This window comes from Halichoeres trimaculatus, unplaced genomic scaffold, assembly GCF_033239565.1.
Source record: "Halichoeres trimaculatus isolate MK-OKI-2021-1 unplaced genomic scaffold, fHalTri1.1 fHalTri1_scaffold_8, whole genome shotgun sequence".
Taxonomy (NCBI): domain Eukaryota; kingdom Metazoa; phylum Chordata; class Actinopteri; order Labriformes; family Labridae; genus Halichoeres; species Halichoeres trimaculatus.
Genome location: NW_027437186.1, coordinates 2302570 through 2323161, shown reverse-complemented (window position 1 = coordinate 2323161; position 20592 = coordinate 2302570). Strand labels below are relative to the sequence as shown.

Below are 20592 nucleotides of genomic sequence, written 5' to 3'. Positions count from 1 at the left end.
TCTTACCACCGTGCGTATGTTAGTGAATCAGAATCATTCTAAATTGATGGGCGTGTGCCCACAACCTGCAATTAGCGTACTACCACACCCCAGTTCATCCATATAAGGTCATCTTTTTGGTGCCTCAGGAGGAGGCGCCATCCACGACATCTGTGTCCCAAGCGTCAGCCACACAGCCCACTCCCTGTCCCCTCACCTGGAGTCTTTCGTAAGGTGATCAATAATCAACTGGCTCTCCCAAGTGCTGTGAGGGAGCTCTCAACAGATATCAAAAACAAAAATCACAAATTCAAACAGCTGCTGGATATTTTTGCGAACAAATAAATAAGTCTGAGTGTTCAGTAAAGCTGTGTGTACGTCATTTGCTCAGAAAATGTATAAAGTCAATGGGAGAAGCAGGTATTTCATATCTTCACTCAGTTTGTGTTTTGAAACCTGCTTTATAACTGACCTCCATTAGAAATGCTGCATTTACCATATCCAAACATTATATTAACACCAAAACTGTGACATTTTAAAATGAACAATTTGATATTTTGAACTATAAAACTAAGTATTTAATTTAAAATTAAGTATTATGTGTATAGTAAGGGTGAATATGCATCGATATCATGGTCATTTAAAACATTTAATCAATTCACAGTTTTAATTGTTGTATTTTATAAACTTTTTTTTTTGTACTGACAGTAGTTTAAATATGTCATATGTTTAGTTAAAAGAATCTGTAATTACCTTTTCTGAGAGGGTTGGTCCTCATCATTTAAGCGTACGCATAGTCTGGGGAGGTTTTACATTTGTTCGCAGAGTAACAACAAATTCAAGTTAGAAAATATTAATGAATTACAGATTTGAGCATGAAACGTTTGTACCCATAGTTTAAGCATAAATTAATGTGCGTGCTGTTTGTGAATTAGGCCCAATGCTGTCAAGATCAACCTTGTTTGATGATGACAGGCTGGAAGTGGAGTTTAAACAAGATTCACATCTGTTGGCCACTCACAAATGAAATGAGTTATTTCATACAAGAATCTGCAGTGGCCACCTGAGACTGTCTTCAAAAGCCATAGTACAACAACAGAAAAACGGGTTGGTCTCACCTCTGATTTCACTATTGTGGATGTTAAAGTGCCCTCAGATAAAGCAGGACAGCTTTTCTCACATCAAGGGAGCTGAGTTCATTTTTGGATTAAGGACGCGGTCACACTGGCCAATTGTGGTGTGCCTAAGCACGCTTCAGCCCTAAAGCACGTTTGGAATTGCCAGTGTGACCGCAACCATGCCGTGCTCAAGCACGCTTCGCTTCCGTGCTTTGGCACGCTTCGGAGAGCTGGGCTTCGGCACGGTTTACTTCATGCACGAGCACAAGCATGTGGACAGCGATCCATTACTAATGATCACTGCGAGCACATCTCTCGACGATCATTTTTAACAAAGTGGGGGTGTTGGAGGGCTGTGTCGGGCAAAAACGACTTACTATAAGTCCAAAAGTCTCCAAAGTTGTAGCAGTGCTCTCCGTGTCTCATTGTGCTGACTCTGATGAGATCGCACTTCATGTAAACAGATGCTTCACGATGACGTAGGCGGGCCATGCGCGTGTTTGATACCCGCTAAAGTATGGTTCATATTGGGGTCGTGTGACCGCTGGCTGTACTCTCCAGCTAGGGAATAGCGCTGCAGGGGGGCAATCTTGGTTAAGCACTGCACGGTTTGGATGGCCAGTGTGACTGCGCTCTAAGTGGACAAAAAGAAGAGCACAGATTCTGCTGTGACGGTGAACATCTCTCTTGCATGCAATCAGATGTTGATGTGTTGATGAAAGTGTCTCGACAGCAATACTTGTTTGTTTTTTAGAATCTAAGTACTGCTTGTAAATGATACACTAGTGTAAGTTTTAGAGAACTGTTGCACCCTAAAACACAGTTTGAGGATTGTGGCAAAACAAGGAACCTATGAGGTGGACTGGTGTTCAGCAACAGGGTCCAGGGTATGAGGTTTTATTCGTGCCACCAGAAACTGAATTCGAATTAAAATATTTAATTTGAAAAGCATGATGTTTAATGGAAATTAATGTTTTGAAATTGAAGATGATGTAATGGTTGTGCCGCTCTGAATTGAAATTGAATTGTAAAACTGAATCTGCCTTTTGTGAATTGAAATTGAATTCTGTGTTTTAAAGTATAAAAAGAGTTGGATTTTTCGGTGCTTTTGAATTTCAAATTTAAAAAATGTTGAGTTTTCATAGCTTAAATACAATTTCGAATTTAATTTAAAAAAGTAATTCAATTAAAAAAATGAATTCAATTTCAAAACATTAAATTCCATTACACATCATGCTTTTCAAATTCAATATTTTCAATTAAAATTGAGTTCCTGGTGGCAAAAATATGACCTCATACCAGGGGAAGTGAAGACAGGGGAAGCTCAGTCTTAAACAGGTGTAGGACCATTCAGAGGGGAACTACAAAGACCAGCACAGGTTGAGGTAGGACACTACTTGAGCTCTGCAGGAGGGGGAACAGGGACAGAGGCTGGTACCTTTCAGTCTCTGGTGAGGGGGCATGATTGTCTGGAGTCAGACAGTTGGTGCTAGCGCTTCTAACCCTGTCCAAAGAAGGCGTCAGATCACTAGAGGCACCACAGCACAACATGAGATCCAACGGAGGAGAAGACAGAAGGAGAGGACAGAAACAAAAGAGAGAGAAATGGATAATTGGATAAAGAAAGTCTGCTAGGAATCACAGAGTCAGAGAACTGAGCCATGACTGACAGGTGACAGGAAGCCATGTGGCTAAAAGTACATTCTCCAGCTGCTCTTAGTTCATGTTTAGCACACGTTTCGGCTTTATCAACAATTTGAACAGTAGTTAGATGAGTCGTCTTACCGAACGGTCACCTCTTCTGTGAACATTACCACCTGGTATGTGATGGAGGAACGCATCGCCATAACAGTGTGAGATCCAACAGAGGAGCTTATCTTTCGACATGCAGGCATGCAGGAGCTAGTCACAAAATGAAAATAAAGGGAAACACAGCAGCATGCATTCTGTACTAAAACAAAGAGGAGAAAGCTCAAACTGAAGGAAAGCTCTTCAACCTCCTGTTGTTATACTCACACAGAAAGGACGCTTGAAGAAGTGTTGAACCTCGAGTGTTTCTTACTTTGGATTTGAAAATAATCTAATCTTACATCTGAAATCATCAACATCCACTTGAATTACAGCATTATTTCCTTAGGAGAGTTAGAAGTATTAATACTGGCACTACAAAACATTACATGGTCTCAGTATGCTTCAGCTTTTGGACAGTATAAATGACAGTTGCACATTTTGTCATTTGAAAATTAGATCAATGAATTGATGAAAAGTCAGACAGGTCAGTCTGGTTTATACTTCTGCCTCACTGAACGCTGCTGCTTTTCCCACTTTCTTTACACCCAAAGGACCCAACGACACTTTGCCTTTAAAGGTTTTTTTTCTCACTGTTATCTTTAATACTTTTTGATAAAACATGAGATCTGCTTTACTATGAAAATACTCATAGTGCAGCAGATAATTGCAAATTTTGAGGGAGAAATTCGAGAATTATTCAAATGGTAATGCAAACGTAAAATTTGGCACAAATACTCTCTAAAGATCATTCTTTTGAAATTGAAATTGAAAATGAAATTGAAATGAAAGTTATATTTCTTTTATAATATAACATGTGGAAATTCAAGATGGTGGCCATTTTTGAGATGGCCACCATTTCTATTGTATGCACATTTTTACAATAGTTCAAATGGTGGTTCAAGCTTAAGAGTTGGCACTGATATGCTCTATTGGCCACTTATTTGCATAAAGACATGAGACACTTGAAAATCAATGATGGTAGTCATTTTTTCAGATAGCCACCACCTTAGTAGAAAATTGGTATTGTGAGTGTTTTTGAGGTCACTTGACCAGAAACCATTTACAGCCATTCGAAATTTCAAAACTGAAGGCCAGGAGTGTTTATTTGACTGTGTTTTGTCTAACTCTTTACCCTTGACTTGTCCAATTTGGTAAAACCTGCCAGGAGGGCCTCCTGACGGCATAGCTCACAGGGTTCATCAACGTACAGCTCCCTTACCACGACAAGGTAACAGCCACAAGAGATGTTGAGGATTCATAAGGCCTGAGAAGCCTGCAGCTTGTGCAGAAGCCAGAGCAGGAGCTAACCTTTGCCCCTCTGACAACTTTAGCCCGACTGTCAGCTTGAGAAGATGACTCCATTCTACCAGGACTGATAGATTTAGTGCTCTCAGCTGTTCTTGACCAATATCTGCTAACTCAGAGACCCCAGAATATACAGAAACCCAGGGACAGAAAATCTGTTGTCCATAGATGGACTGCATGCACACATTTAGAAACACCCCAGGGGGATAAAAGCAATGGCTGAACACTACAACCTGGGTTTTGATCGTGGGACATCATTGTGTCGACTCCTTATTCAAATTTGCTTGCTTTTAATAAAGTGTTGGACTGGAGCTGCCTGATCTCACCTCCGTCTTAAACTCTGTGTCTTCTTCAAACCAGCATTAGGACTTAAGAACACGAAGTTAGTAAGCAGTTAGTCAGGAGTGATCCTCCTTCAAGGAAAAATATATCAGAGACTTTTGTTTCTTATTTTTTCTTTTTTGTTTGATTTGATTTTGGTTTGATTTCATATAATATACATTTTCTCCTTCATCTTCTTCTTCTCCTTTTTTTTTGCTTTTCATACCTATAGAAAAAAACGGTAACTTTGTCAGTTCAATTCAGGGGAAAGGGAAACAAAAAGAAAGATGAGTAAAGTAGCACAGCTGTGGTGCTGAATTGGCAGACCACCAAAAATATGATTTAAGTAATACTGGATGGTAGGGGTGTAACGGTACATGTATCCGTGCTGAACCGCTCCATAAGGCCGTTCGGTTCGGTACAGTGCTGTATTTGAACGAGTACAGTAAGTTTACGTTAGCCACTGCACATGGGTCTTTAATATTCCATGAGTATAAGTCTATGATTGGCTGAGACAGGGAAGGCGATTTAATATTCATGAGGAAAGTGGTCTGTGATTCGTGCTTTGCGATCATTTGCATATCATGTGGACATGACGTCTCACAGTGAGCCAATCAGAAGATGAATATCAAAGAGCTTCCGTAGCTACAGGAGCTTGTGTCTGAATTGTGCATCGTGGCTGCTGCTAACAACCAACCGGAGCTTGAAGAGCCTTCCCCCTCGCTGTATAATAGCAAGTTTTTGGTTTAATAAACATGCTAAACAAGCAAATGGTTTTGCGTTGTTCCATACTGTACCGAAAATGTACCGAACCGTGACCCTAAAACCAAGGTACGTACCGAACCGTGATTTTTGTGCGTTACACCCCTACTGGATGGTAATACGGTCAGCTCTGGGGGCAACAGCAGCTCCGACTGACTAGGTGTTTCCCTGAAAACCTCACAAATGTAGGATAGAGGTGCTGACTTGACTAACTAAACTTTAAATATCTTTTACTGATAATTAGTCAGTGGAAAACAATAGACTAAAAATAAACTAAAAACTGGGGTTCACTGTTACAACTAGAGAAGTTGCATTTCCTTGCAGGAAATGCGTTGAAATGCTGAAGCTGAAGAAATAAAAATACTAGTGGAAAAATCTGAAAATGTGAAAGAAAACAGCTAAATAGTTGAACAAAGTATGAACTGAAAATTTGGAGTGTAGAAGGAGTGAAGAGGAAGGGAACAAATAGTGAAGACAGAGTAAAGAAGGAGTAAAGAAAAAAGTTGAGGTAAAAGTGATGTAGAAGTAAAGAAGAAAGGCAGAAGAGAAAAAGTGAGAAAGAAAGTATAAGAAAAGTTGAGAGAAAGTGAAGAAAAATTAGGTAAGGACAATAAAGTGAAGACAAAGTGGATAAAGACAGTGGATAAAGTGGGAAATATAAATAAGCCGATAAAAGTTAAAATGAATAAATAAAAAGAGAGTGAAAGATTAAACAGTGAAATCTCCAATAATGTAGAAGAAAGCAGAAATCCATGACTTATGTGTAAATAGCATAAAGGATAATAGGGCCAGTTTAATGTGTGTACAGAGTCTTAAGTCAAGGTCTGCAAAAGGTAGAAGCAGTTGAAGTTGAAGGAGTTTTAGTGGATCAGCAGATTATTTTAGTGTCTGTCTTTGCTGGTAAAATTGTTTAAATAAAGTTTAATGATTTAAAAGTTAAAAAAAGCTATAGATGTGATGCAGAGCTGAAAATGTGGAATTGAGAGAAGATGAAGTAGGAGAAAAAAAGGACAGAGGTTAATGTAGCACTAATATTAGAAGAAGAAGTAGTAATTGAAAAAGAGAAATCAGAAATCTATGACTAATGTGTGAATAGCATAAAGGATAACAGGACCAGTTTAATGTGTAAACAGAGTCTCAAATCAAAGTCTGCAGAAGGTAGAAGCAGTTGAAGTTGAAGGACTTTTAGTGCAGTGTTTCCCAATCCTGGTCCTGGGGACCCCCTGCCCTGCATGTTTTTTATGTTCCCGTCTCCAACACACCTGATTTGAATGATCAGCTCGTCATCAAGCTCTGCTCAAGCCTGATAACGAGCCATTCATTTGAATCAGGTGTGCTGCAGAGGGGTAACATCTAAAATATGCAGAGCAGGGGGTCCCCAGGACCAGGATTGGGCAACCCTGATTAAGTGGATCAGCAGATTATTTCAGTCTCTGCTTTTGATGGTAAAATGTTTTTAATAAAGTGAAATCATTTAAATGTAAAAAAAAGGATTGAGATGTGAACCAGAGCTGAAAATGTGGACTTGAGAAGAGAAGAAGTAGCAGAAATAGGGGGGACAAGTACAGAGGTTGATGTAGCACTAGTATTAGAAGAAGTAGTAGTAATTCAGAAGTAAGAAATCAGAAATCTATGACTAATGTGTAAATAGCATAAAGGATAATAGGGCCAGTTTAATGTGTAAACAGAGTCTCAAATCAAAGTCTGCAGAAGGTGGAAGCAGTTGAAGTTGAAGGAGTTGCAATGGATCAGCAGATTATTTTAGTGTCTGTCTTTGTTGGTAAAATTGTTTAAATAAAGTTTAAAAAGGCTATAGATGTGAAGCAGAGCTGAAAATGTGGAATGGACAGAATAACAATCAGCAGAAATAGGAAAAAATACAGGGGTTTATGTAGCACTAATATTAGGAGAAGAAGCATTAGTTTGACAAGTAAAAGCTGTGGAATAAATTGTATGAATAGTGTAGCATGAGGATTAAGTCAAAGGGGGAGGGATGGTATTTTAAGTAACTGAAGTAGTGATGGAAATATCACTGCATGTAAAGGTCTGGGATGTGTGAGGGACAGAAAGAGCACACACACACGAGTGTCTTTGTTCCTGAATGTTTTGATGAGTTAGTATAAACAGCTGCATGAGATGAAAGGTTTAATAGATATAGTGGAAATGTAAATCATCCTAACAAAGTTAAAATAAAGGAATAAAAATAAGAGAAAAATCAAAAAGTGAAATCTTGAAAAATGTAGAAATAAGCAGAAATCTATGACTAATGTGTAGATAAGATTAAGGGTAATAGGACCACTTTAATATGTCAATGAGGTCTTTATGTCAAAGTCTGCAGAAGGTAGAAGCAGTTGAAGTTGAAGGAGTTGCAGTGGATCAGAAGATTTTTTAAGTCTCTGTTTTTGTTGGCAAAATGTTTTAAATAAAGTTGAATCATTTAAAAGTTTAAAAAAAGGGGGGGGGGGGGGGGGGGGGGGGGTGTTAAGATGTGAACCAGAGCTGAAAATGTGGAATGGAGAGAAGAAGTAGGAGAAATAGGGAAAAAACAGTACAAGATTAATGTAGCACTAGTATTAGAAGAAAAAATAGCAGTTTGAGAATTATAAGGTGTGGGAAAAAGTTGTATGAATAGTGGAGCATGTAGATTAAGTCAAAGGGGGAGGTATGGTTTTACAAGTAACTGAAGGACATGTGTGTCTTTGTTCCTGGATCTTTTGATGAGCTAGTATAAACAGCTGCATGAGATCAAAGGTTGTCAAGGACACAAATGCTCGTTAGTCTGCAGCTGCAGAACTTTGCCCTGCTCATGTGTTACTCTGGGCATTTTGTGGTAATAAAATAATAAACACACCATAAGAACCACAAGATCCTGGGGAAGCTGAAGGTGCAACTTTCATGTATGAAGATGCAGAACTGTGTCATTGAGAGCAGTTTGCAAATGAGGGAAATTCCACTGATCTTTGAGAAAACTCCTCAGGAATTAACATTGGAGGAGATGGCTTGAGGGTGTAGACACTTCATCACAGCTGGTCATTTTGTGAGCAAGTGCTCTATGTTTTTGCTCTAAAAGCCATTTTGTCAGAAGCAGGACAAGATTAGAAACTGTTTAATGTATTTTTTAAGTTTGTACTGTAGATTTTTCAGAAGTTATGACAATTCTTTCAGAGACAGCAGCAACCTTGGGAGTGGGAAAAGTTTATGTTGCTTGAACAGTGAAATATCAAAAACAGTTAAAGATATTAAAGAGCAGACAAAATCCTGAAGAGTGGAAAGATAGCTGAATATTTTAAAGTTTAAATGAAGTCTGTAAGTGGAAGTATGAGGAGGCTAGAACTTCTGAAAGTTGAAGGAGATTTTTCAAGAGAAGCAGAAGTTTCCAATGCATTTCAGATGGAGAATAATTTTCATAAAAAGCTGAATAATTCAAAAAGTTTAAGGGTTACATATGAGAAGAGTCATAGCACGCATCTCCAGAAGAAGCTGAATAGTTTAAAATTTGAATGGTGAAAATCGGACAAAATTTGAAGGAGTTTTAGCGAACTAAAAAACGTACGGAAGAAGAAGAAGAAGAAGAAGAAGAAGAAGAAGAAGAAGAAGCAAAAGAATAAAGTCACAGGAGAACAATATGTTGAAATGCTGAGTCAGCATTTCAACATAATTAGAGACACACTGATGAAGAGCTGAGTCATAGGTCGACCTGAAAACACAAAGACTTAGCCATACCTAAAACTCAAGCTGGCTGCTTACTTTTCTATTCACACTTGCAGTTGCACAGTGCAGATCCCCAACCTGAAACATTTCCACCTTCCACAGCACTCTAATCTGCAACCTTTTACATTCCCAGTCAGCCAAAATCAGATTTGGCTGACACTTTGTTGCTTGACCCTATATGCAGCCTGCCTGATATGCAGCATGTTTAGGGTGTTAGTGTGTGAGCAATTGGACCTGTGCGGCATGCACGCCAGCACAAGGGCTATCCACGCCAAAATAAAGGCAGGCCGCTCAGAAATGAAGAAGGAATTAAACAAAATGTGTGAGACTATGAAGTCAGACACAAGGGAACAACTCAGATGCTTCAAAGAAGAAGTCAACCTCAAACTGAGTGGGATCATAGCAGAGCTGAAAAACGAGGGGGGCCAGGATGGATAAATGGAGAAAAGAGTGACAGAGACGGAAGAACAGAGTGTTAATGCCAAGCTTCTCCAAGATTTGCAGAACCAAGAACATATTCAAGCTAAAAAAATAGATTTAGAAGCATGTTCCCACAGAAACAACCTCCACATTTTTGGACTCCCTGAGAGCGAGGAGGGGGAAAACCCGTATGAACTTCTGGAGAACTTTTTCAAGTCTCAAGTATCGCTCTAGAACACTGATCTTTTCAAAATACTGAAATGGATAATAATGGTATATCCTAAGTAGCGGCCAAATATTTCCCCAGGTAATTAGCATTACTCTGATGAAGGTATTTCTTTTCTTTTTTTTAACATTCTTACATCAGACTAATTAATGACATGTTACATAAGAGCATTCAGGATTACTTAGGTCTACAATAGTACCGTGCATTATGTGAAGCTTGAGATTTGCTGCAAATTAATAACCCAAAAGATCAGTTATGACGCTTATGTTAAACATTGTAAATGTAGGATGACTGACATTGGTCAAAATAAAAGTGCTTTTATTTGCACACAATAAGTTGATGGATTTTTATATTTTTTATTTTCTGATTTACCATCAGCTAGTGACAAACAGGAGACAAACGACCAGGTAACAGGCTGCGCAACTTACACCAAGTTAAGTATTAGAGACTGGGTGGTGGTGGTGGAAGCAGTCCATAAGTGTAACTTAATATAATTAGTATAATTGTATGAAATAATATGTAATTCTTCCAGTTTGGTAAAGGTAATATCAAATAATGGTTATTTGACAGTTATTCTGTTGAGTAACTTTTAAACCTAACAACTCAAATTGGTTTGCTTATGTTTCTCTCACTTTTTCAGAGAAAGCAAATATGAAGAGCTGACATTAAAAAAGAGAAAAAAGGCTCCTGAGACTCTCACCCCCAACTCCACTTGATGCAGACCACACTTGTGAACACCAAGACAGTGTCTCAGAGGTCCATTGACAAAGCTGTCCTGAAGTATGTGGTCCAACGGCTCCAGCCCATGTTGTTGAACAACAAACATTTCAAGATTTTGTGAAGGAATTGCAGCCTAATGCAAGAGTTATATCGTGGCTGACCCTGTGCTCCATGATTAATGATGCCTCCATGAGAATGAGGAAGGTGGTGACTGAGGCCATGAGGGGAGTCGACCATATCGTCACCACTACTGGCTGCTGGTCTTCCAGACGGCGGAGCTTTATTAGTGTCACTGGCCATTGGATTGACCCCAACAGTCTCAAAAGATGCTCAGCAGCTCTAGCCTGTAAATAACTGAGAGATTCGCACACATTTGATGTGTTGGCAAGCGCCCTAAATGACATTCACTCTGAGTAATAGATCCAATTCCATAAAAGCTTTTCAAGTTTTTGGTAAAGATGAGAACAACAATGCTGCCAGAAGTGATGGGGATCCTGGTAATGCATCTCAACCAGGAGAGGATTAAGAGGATCAAGAGGGGGATGAAGAAGTGGAGCTTGTAGATTGTCTCAACACTCCTGAACGAAGATGATGGGTCAGAGTTCTAGCTCCCACAGCACCAGCGCTGTGCGTGTCATTTCCTAAACCTGATAGCTACAGTTGATGCCATTAGAAGCAACATCTAATGAGGCACTAGAAAGTGTACCATTCAGCATTTGGCAAGTGTGATGCACTTTGGAATAAATATGGAAGATCCACCCTTGCAGCAGAAGCTGCTGAAGATGCTTGCTCACTCCAGCTGCTGCGCCCGAATGCTACCAGGTGGAACTCCTTGTTTCTGGCAGTGGAGAGACTGCTAAGAATATTTGAGGAAAAAGGAGAGGGAGCCATCAGAGCCATTTGCGCTAACTTGAAGGTTCCAATGCAAGTAAAATTCTGTATGTTTTTTTTGTTTTATGTTATTTTTTTGAACTTGCACATTGTGGCCCTACTTCCACTTATCATTGATCCATTTTAATAAATTACTCATCTAGCAATTATTTTGTTGGAGCCAATGACATTTTTTTGCTGTTAAAAATAGTGGTGTTGTGTTTTTGATTTCATCACATATTCAATCCAGCTGAACTTGCCTGTCTGACAGAGTATGCTGCTGTCATGAGCCCAGTTTCTCAGGCAACCAACATCCTGCAAGCAGAGACAAATGCCATGATGGGGTGGCTACTTCCAACCATCAACCTGCTGACCATCAACCTTGAGTCAAGTTGCCACTAAAGTACTGCAGGCCTCTGATGGATGCTTTACAGGTAACTTTCATCCTTGTATTAATTTTATGTTTTCTTAAATCTAATTTTAGTTATATTTAAATCCCCTTTGTGTTTCTTTGGCACTTTGTGTTAGTGCTTGTTGCTGAAATGTGCTATGCAAATAAACTCACGTTGAATCACGTTGCAGGTGGGAATCAAGAACCGCTTTGGCCACGTCAGGAGACCCTGAGTTGATCGCAGCTGCAATTCTACTTCCTAAATTCCGTACAACGTGGACAAAGGATGAATGCACAATCTAAAGAGATAAGACATCATAGGGATAGTAAAATAGATAAGTGTATATTTTGGATCTCTCTGCACAACAAAATTGTTTGTGGTTACTAATAAATAAATCTTTAATTATGGATGCATGAATAATACATAAAACCAAAATAAACTTCAAATTAAAACTTAAATTTGGGGTCATAACATGTTGGAGCTATAATTCATTTTTTCATTGTCACCATTTCAGGAATTGACTGCATTTGACAACAGCACGACAGCACATCGAAGAACCTTCTCTGCAGCTAGCAGATGCAAACCGATCCAATTCGTTGGATGATAAGGACTTCTTCTCTGCCCTGCTGTCAATTTAAGCTCAAGATGGTGCCAAACAACTTGATGCATACTTGGCCTGTTCAGCAGATCACATGGACTTGCTGAAATCCTTCCCAGCAGTGTGCAAGCTTTCTTTGAAGCTGAACACTCCACTACCTGCTTCAGCGGCCTGTGAAAGGCTCTTCAGCATTGCAGGACTTGTCTTCAGCCCAAGAGAAGCAAGACTGAATTCTCACAACTTTGAAAATCAAGATCTTTCTGAAGATGAACAGACACCTTTTCAATTTCTGTTAAGTTCATGCCAGTTAGAAGACACACTAATTGTTTTTGCTACAAACAGGAAGGTTTAGAGAGAGGGAGAGCTAGTCACCTTTGATGATGACAAAAGTTTAATTTTACTGTTGTTAAAGAAGTTCAAGCCTCTTTCTCCTGTGACTGGGCATTGTCCTTTTACTGTAAAGGAGCCTCAATAAATTTCAAAATCAGCGTTCTTTTTATTTTTTTAAATACTTTCACTTATACTTTTAATACTTAAGTAGATTTTAGATCAGTAAATTACTTTCGATACTTAGGTACTACAAAAATCAGGTACTTAAAAACTTTTACTCAAGTAATATTCTAAAAGGTGACTTTAACTTCTACCGAAGTAGTTTTCTGGTAACACTCTTGTACTTTTACTCAAGTACTGCTTTCAAGTACTTTATACAAGACTCCCTGTGAGTAGAAAATCAAAGTAAAAAAACAGTTAAAAATTTTAAGAGAGACATTTAAGTGGGCATGCAAGGCTGACAGAAATGTAATTAAGAAAAACCTCCCCGTCTGTTTCGGGTGTATTAGTTAGTTTGGGTTTTTGTTTTTCGCTTATTTACCAGCCCTGCTGTTGAAAATTTGTGCAAATCTGGCATAATGCATAATGTGTCATACTTTGGGTTTTTGTTTTTGTGTAATTCTGGGTTTTGTGTATTTGAAGTTCTTGATTTATATTTGTGATTCTTGTCTTGTGTTGATCTAAGTTATTCTTGAGTGTTCTGTGTTTCCTGTTTTTGTCCTTAGTTTGTGTCCCTTGTAGTTTTGATTTGGTTCTTGTCATGTGTATGTCTTTTTGTGGTTGTCTTTGGTGCTTCGGTGTCTTTAATGTATTTAGTCTCTTGACTTAAGTTTCCCTGTGTTAGGTTTGGTTCTCCTTGTGTTTCCCTCATGTTGATTGTTCCTCATGTGTTTCACCTGTGTCTTGTTTCACACCTGTGTTGATCACTCCCCTGTCTATATAGTCTATGGCTGTATTCAGACCAGAAAAGTCCTTCGGTCCACTTGTTTGGTCTGGACCAAAAGCGGACTTTATGGGCGTATTCAGACCTGGACTGTTTGGTCCACTTTAAATGGACCAGGGTTTGTTTCCCACGCTGGTGGGACTTTCCATGCAGGTGTGAATAGACACAAACGAACCCTGGTGCGGACCAAATAACCGGACCGAGACCCACTTTTTGAGGTGGTCTCCGTCCGCTTCCAAACAAACTCTGGTGCGGTTCGTGGTTCTCCGGTGCAGGTCTGAATACAAACCAAGGTCCATCCCAACTAACTACGGGATACATGCCCCTTTTGGGCCTGTAAAGCCACCGTAACCCTAACTGTATTTGGTTCATACCTGATCCTCCGTCTTCTGTTTGGCCACACTGTTGCTAGCATGTTGGGGGTCAGGACACGCAGAGCATAGCGTCTCCTTGCTGCGTGTATTCGTCTTCACTGTTCCAAAATTTAAAACGGTGTTGTTAAGCTTTCTTTGAAGGAGCTGCTCTTGAAACTGACAATTTTAAGAATTCTAATAAGAGCACAAACACACATGTTTATCTCCATTTCCGGGTCTATATTCTGTGTGCCACCTTCGTCAGTGCTGTCCAATGAGAGCACTGATCGTCACACACATGGATTACAGAATATAATCCACTTGCAAAAATACAATCTGAATATGAACCGCACCAAAGGAAAAAAATAGAGTCAGCTTTTGGTCCGGACCAAACAAGTGGACCAAAGGACTTTTCTGGTCTGAATACAGGCTAATTTTTTCATTTGGGCTGCCTATTGTTGAATACCCCCCCCCACCCCCCCCCCCCCCCCCACCCCACCCCCACCCCCACCCCCCGTTTATTTTGGTAATTTTTTCAGATTTTGTTTTGTTTTTTTTTTTCAATAAATTAGAAAGGTCCTTTTCATGACCATTTGGAACGAACAGTTCACCAATTCAGTCAAGTTTGAAAAAAAAAAAATTGTTATGCACAATGGACCTATATTAATCCCATCATGTCAGAAACTGTTTGTTTTGTTTTGTCCTATATTGTTCAGATGTATTCTTTGTCCTTTGTTTTTTTTTTTCCCTCAAAATCGATCAAATAAAAAGTTAAAAATAAATAAATAAAATAAATAAAACACACAGCCCCCCATTTATCAAACGTGCATACGCCTGAAAAATGAGTGTACGCTCCTTTCCACGCACAGATCAACTTTTATCAATCTGAACGTGGGCATCGGGTGCGCGCAAATCCCACACCAGGTCTGAGTTTGTGTACGCAAGTAGAGCTGGGTGCGGCGAAGAAAATCCGTCTGTAGAGGTGAGTTATGAGATCATTTGAGCACAAAACATTTTCAGAAATAAAAATGGATGTTCTTAGATTAATATTTAGATCCTTGAATTAGATATGACACCAAAAATGCTTTTAACAGTTCACTTTTATTCCGCCATTCTATAAAATCGCTATAAAAGAGCAGCGCGAGCTGTCAGCTGATTTCTACGTTAAAAAAATGTGTTTCCTCTATCGGTTTACCTAAAAAAAAATGAAACAGAGAGGCTGTTATCAGTTTTTAATGTACTCCCACGTTCATGATAAAGTATCCACAGAGAACATTCAGACAACGCTAGATCAAACTTTTAGAACTACATTTTTTAAGGAAGCTGAATCAATCACAGGATTTACCGTGAAGATGATTATTTCAACTGTGTGTGAAAAAGTGACTATTTCATGACACAGGACGAGATCACAACCTATGTGCTCGTTTCATGGTACGAATCATCATAAAACTCCGGTCTACCCGTGCGTAATTGCGCACGATAGACACACTTCAGTTCCACTCCCTCCTCGGTGTGACAGGTTCAGGCTGGAGTCTGCAGCTTCTTTCAGGGCTTAAACACAATTTTAAAAGCCAACTTTCCACGTTTCTGAACCTGAACGGAACGAATTAATAATATTGTGGCTTCTAACAGTCAGACACCACGGAATAATTAATCAAGGTATAAACCAAGTGTTACTGGCCAGCCCTGCCCCTTTAATGTGGTGACAGGCTCTGTGTGTGTGACGTAGACGGCAGGAAGGAAGAATGTGAGTGCGGGGAGACCGTCCGAGTGCTGGTTGTGTGTGAAGCAGGAGTTCTGCAGCAGGGGCACATCATTATTGCTCGTAGTTATAATAGTGTCCACTACTTGGCCCAGAGTTAGCAGAACTGTTCTATGTGCCTACAATAAATGTGCGGTTGTGCCCGAAGAGCACCTTTTTCTCCTGTTTCCTCTTTTCCCACACTTTAGGCCCGGACTCCTAGATGCCGGTTACCAGCAACAAGCCAATTAAGAAACTAATTCAGCTCTCCCAACTACGGTTCGGAGACAAGGAGGTAACACAAGGCTGTGTAAATTAAATGTTTAAAACTCTGCTGTAGTTTGGTTTGTCACATCCACGCTCTACCTCTGTTGCTATGGCACTGTCGATTACCGCATGGAGAACTTCCCTTTTTCCCGTAATCTCCATGTCATAAATTCTGTGGATTTGGCCAGCTGAACATTGAATATTTAGGGGCGTGTTATGTAAATTATGTAAAACAATTGTTTTCAGCCACCACATTTATCAACACCTGATCAGGTGTACGCCGTGATTGGCCCTAATGGCACCTTTCATAAATCACATGTGAACGTTGCCATAAACTGATTTTTACACCCAGATCTGCGCAAATTCCCACGCAAGATTGATAGATGAGGGCCACAGTGTCTAGTCCAATGTAAGGTGGCTCACTTAAGTGGTCTCACTTACTGGACTGATGTTACATTTTCCAAATTTGTGTGATACAGCAAATGATGTCCACATGTTCTGGTCCTGCCCATATTTGCATAATCAATTGGACTGCACTTTTGTATGAATTGGAGGTGACTGGGACAGTTTTACAACCTGATGCTATGACTGCCTTGTTTGGTATTTCCCTGGCGCCCTTACCTAATTAGAAATAATCGCTTTGTGACTCTGTTGGCTAGATGCCTCATAAGGCCTAATGAGGTGATAGTCAACATCACCCCCTTTCTACACCCTTTGGGTAAAACAGATTTTCACAAACCTAAAACGTGAAACGAATTGATGTACATTAAAAGGATCCTCTCTTAAATTCAAAGAGGTGTTGGGCCCTTGTTTTTGCAGAGATTATTGTTTTCCCATTTGTTACAGAATCAGATCCTAAAGTGTAATGAACAAAATTGTTGGAAAAAAAAAAGAAAGAACAAAGAAAAAACACACTGTGTCTGTAAAGGGGGTCAAACTTCAGCTCTTACACTAGGTGAAGCCCATAGACTGTACAATATATGGACAGAGTCTCCGCTACATCACCCGTCTGTTCCTGAACAGACTAATGAAGTCGATGGTCAGTGGGGGCCATATTGGAAATGCTGACTCCAGAGGCAGGCTTCAAGCTTTGTTCGAGCCCAATCCGTTACATGACCTGAAATGTGACAATGAACCAAATTTTTAGCTCAGCGTCATTACATTTTTTTCAGTTATTACATTTCGTGTTACTGTTACATATGAGGCCATAACAAGGCCTTCTCAGTTACTACTACAGAGTGTCAGTCAAATGAGCTGCACCTTCTAAACTGCTGAGCTAGTAAAAAATTCCCCACTGTTCAGTGTGTGCCGATGGTAAAATCAGCAAACCATTGCTGTATACGTGTTTTTTAATTCTGTAAAATTGCATTTTTTTGGCCGGGTGTGAACATTGTTTCTGGTCTCTCTACAGCCATACACAGACTGTGTTCTGGTGATAGAAAACAGAAGGTAAAGGCGCTCTGCTCATTTCACTAAATTTGGGTCATGTTGGGCTGAATTAAGCAAGCATAGATGCACTCCACAGCTCTGATTCATGGCTCTGACTGGACTCTGCCCTGAAGCCGCAGCCTCTGACACTAATGGCCAATGTTGTATTTATATCTGTCTGTCGTGTCTGACTGATAAACAATGCATGATATCACTGAAATTTGACTTAACTAAACTGCTGTTTTTTGTTTCATAAACATTTAGAATCCTCAGATCCACAAGGAAGGCCCAGAGTTTCATTTTGACTGACATGGTGATGTCTTTCCATTAATCTGGAAGGCAGAAAGTCTTTTCTTGGAATGAAATGTTTGTCTTGAAGCATACTGGACCCTTCACTGAGGACTTACCTGTTTCTGTGTTTGTGGACACCGTTGAACAAAAGTGGCATCTTAGGCGGCAGTATGTTATTGAGCTTAGCACATCTCCTGATGTTAGCATGCATGCAACAGACAGTAAGAGGGAATGGGAGAAGAGGAGAACTTATCCAGTGATTCTATGACCCATGAAGTCCATAACTAAGCCCGATTCAAGATCTGTTTTCTAAAAGGTTTAACCAAGCATCTGGTGTGTCCCACTAACAAGTGAGTTCTATGTTTCAGGACTGTCAGCTATGAAACATTCATGTTATCATCTTATCATTTCTCTACAGCTTGCTGCTTTTTAAAAATCACTGGCTAAGCTTGTGTGGGTTCTGCAGTATAAGGAAGTACAACTACAGCAGCACAGGGCAGGCAGACAAGCAGCCAGCTCTCATCTCAAAGCACAACTCTTTCTAACACATCTGTGAGTATAGAAAGTCCAAACAGAGCGTCTTTAAGTTTAACGAGAAGAGGCCTCGAATCACAATGACAGATGTGATCCCAGAGCATGTAACTTACCTCCGTAAGTTCACATTGTGTGAGATGAACACAGTACAGGATACTGAAAATAAAAATCCAGATATTCTGATTCCTAGTGTTAAGAGGGTAAAAGATTAAAACACCAAGAGGTTTCTGCTCAGTTTTGTTTTCTTTTGGTGGGTTCAGACGGAGTGTTAATGTCTTCTTGTGTTCTGAAAATGTTAAATAACAATTTGTGCATCCAGAGAGCCAAACTTTGAACTGTGTGAATGAATGAATTGCCCTCTTGTGGAAGTCAGGTAGCATTACAGCTGAACCTGCAGCTTTCTTCCTCCTGTTTTCAGCATGTGATCTACCTATTTGTACTCTCCGCTCCATCTCATAATACTTACATAAGGGCTGACTTATAACTGAGCATTTTTTTCCCCCGTGAAAATACCAAAACACACACCTCGATTTACAGTGGTGAGTGTGTTGTAATGTTGTATTCTGTATTTTAATACTTTATCTTATAATCTCATTAAGTGTTTATGTCTGATTTTTAGTAAACTAGTCTTTCTCCAATGGAGTAAAAATAATTTTCTTATCAAGTTTCTTTTATGAAAACATTATTATATTAAGTGGTGAGATAAATCAACATGGTAACTTATGCTGAACAGCTAACCTGTTCAGGTTAGGTTCTGGAGTAGAGATCAAGGAGAATAAAAACAGCACCTCCTGACCAATCAGCTCTCTACGAAAATGGTCTTCCCAGGAGTGCTTAGGGAAGAAAGAGTTTTTAGGGATAGATGTAATCCTTTTGATGTCCTCGACAACGTCCTGTACCAAAGATACAGGTTTTTATCAGATGAAATGAGCTACATTTGTAAACTGATAGAGCCATATGTTACAAATGTTACACATCACAGTCAGGCTCATCTGAAATAACGAGGTTAATAATAATAATGGTCACACATGTTAGAACTGCAGAAACATGAATTTATGGAACACACAACTACTCGTGCCATCATGGTGAGGAATTAATGTTCCACACAAAACACACACAGAGGGGTTGAGGGGGGCTGAGCCTCCAAGGAACTCAATGAAAATATAAAACAAAGGAAGAGCACTGAGGAAGTGTCTGCCCTTAATTAAGTCAAACTGAGTGATCAGTGTGCTGTCCGTTCATACTGTAATTTTCTGCAAGTATTCCTTCATGGATTTTGCTGCAGCAGCAGTGTTGCTTTTTGTCCTGGATGATGTGTTTGAGTACTCTTTATATCTAAAGAATTATTGTCTGCTCCTCTAGGGCAAAGAAGGCTGCTCTGAAGGGTTTTTCCTGTTTCTCCATGTTTGTGATTGGTCAGAAGCTGCAAACATTACCTCTTTTGTATGAGTATGCACTGATAGAGTGAAAAACCCTGTGTTTACAGTGTACAGGCCCAGGTGTGTTAACTAAATTACTGGACCAAACAGGTCAAGGGTTTTTCTAACATTCATCAAGGTGTATAAATTCAACTTTAACCTGGATCATTTCCAAAGGTTGGGGGTTTGAAGGCCCTGTTGTTTGTGAAACACTGATATGGGGGTCCTGCAATGACGAACCAATGAATAATTTAAGTATTTTAGAACTTTTGGTTGTTTGTTTTTGGTTTGGCCTGTTAGTGAATTCACACAGCAGGGGGTCAGCCTCATTAATATTTTTTCTTTCGAAGCAGAGTCTTTGACAGGACAGAGGAAGTGAGAGAGAAACACCATGATATGAAAGAGCACCATGTAAAGAACAGCTGAGGAGCACATTTTATTTTATTTGTTTGTTTTTTTTTTTGAGGAGCAAAATGTAAACAACACGTCCTTATTGACTGGTTTACCTGGTGTAGAGGCACTCAGCACTTTTGCCACGCATTGATCGGTGAATCATGATGACCTCTCTGTGGTTACCATGGGGATGGATGACACGTGAGGAAATTAACAACAGTCAAAAATCCAGAAGAGCAAAAGGAGAAGGTGAACAGGAGACAGAGGCTGCTATGCACACACACACACACACACACACACACACACACACAAACACACGCACGCACGCACGCAAATGCATGCGCACGCACACACACACACTCACGCACGCAAATGCATGCACACGCACACACACACACACACACACACTCACACTCACACACACGCACACAATCAGGAAGGCCAGAGCTGTTACATCTTTACACTGCTCAAAGTCACTTTATACCAAATGACAACCAACAAAAAGCGTTGCGACAAACTTGGCTCAAGAAGCAGATAAAGCAGTGGTGATAAAAAAAGGGCAGGAAGTGATTTTTAGGAGACAGAGGGGAGCAAATTAATTGAACCTTTCTGAAAAAGTATAGTTGACGGAAATGTCATAGAAATGTGTTTTTACTCTCAGCAGCAGTTACACAACAAATC

General features: G+C 39.7%; 1 protein-coding gene across 15 annotated transcripts in view; it reads right to left on the bottom strand.

Moving 5' to 3' along the window:
- Positions 1–20592, bottom strand: part of LOC141795659 (regulating synaptic membrane exocytosis protein 1-like) — a 261446-nt gene that overhangs the window by 48126 nt on the left and 192728 nt on the right. For 10 of the 15 annotated variants that reach the window (XM_074676630.1, XM_074676634.1, XM_074676631.1 and 7 more), the window contains 2 exons: positions 20025–20084; positions 2536–2625 (listed from right to left, as the gene is read on the bottom strand). The exons of 2 other annotated variants lie outside the window; for them this stretch is intronic. In XM_074676630.1, the coding sequence (XP_074532731.1) occupies positions 2536–2625; positions 20025–20084 (150 nt within the window). The remainder of the gene's footprint in view (positions 1–2535; positions 2626–20024; positions 20085–20592) is intronic. 3 more of the 15 variants (XM_074676637.1, XM_074676640.1, XM_074676642.1) reach the window with 1 other exon arrangement.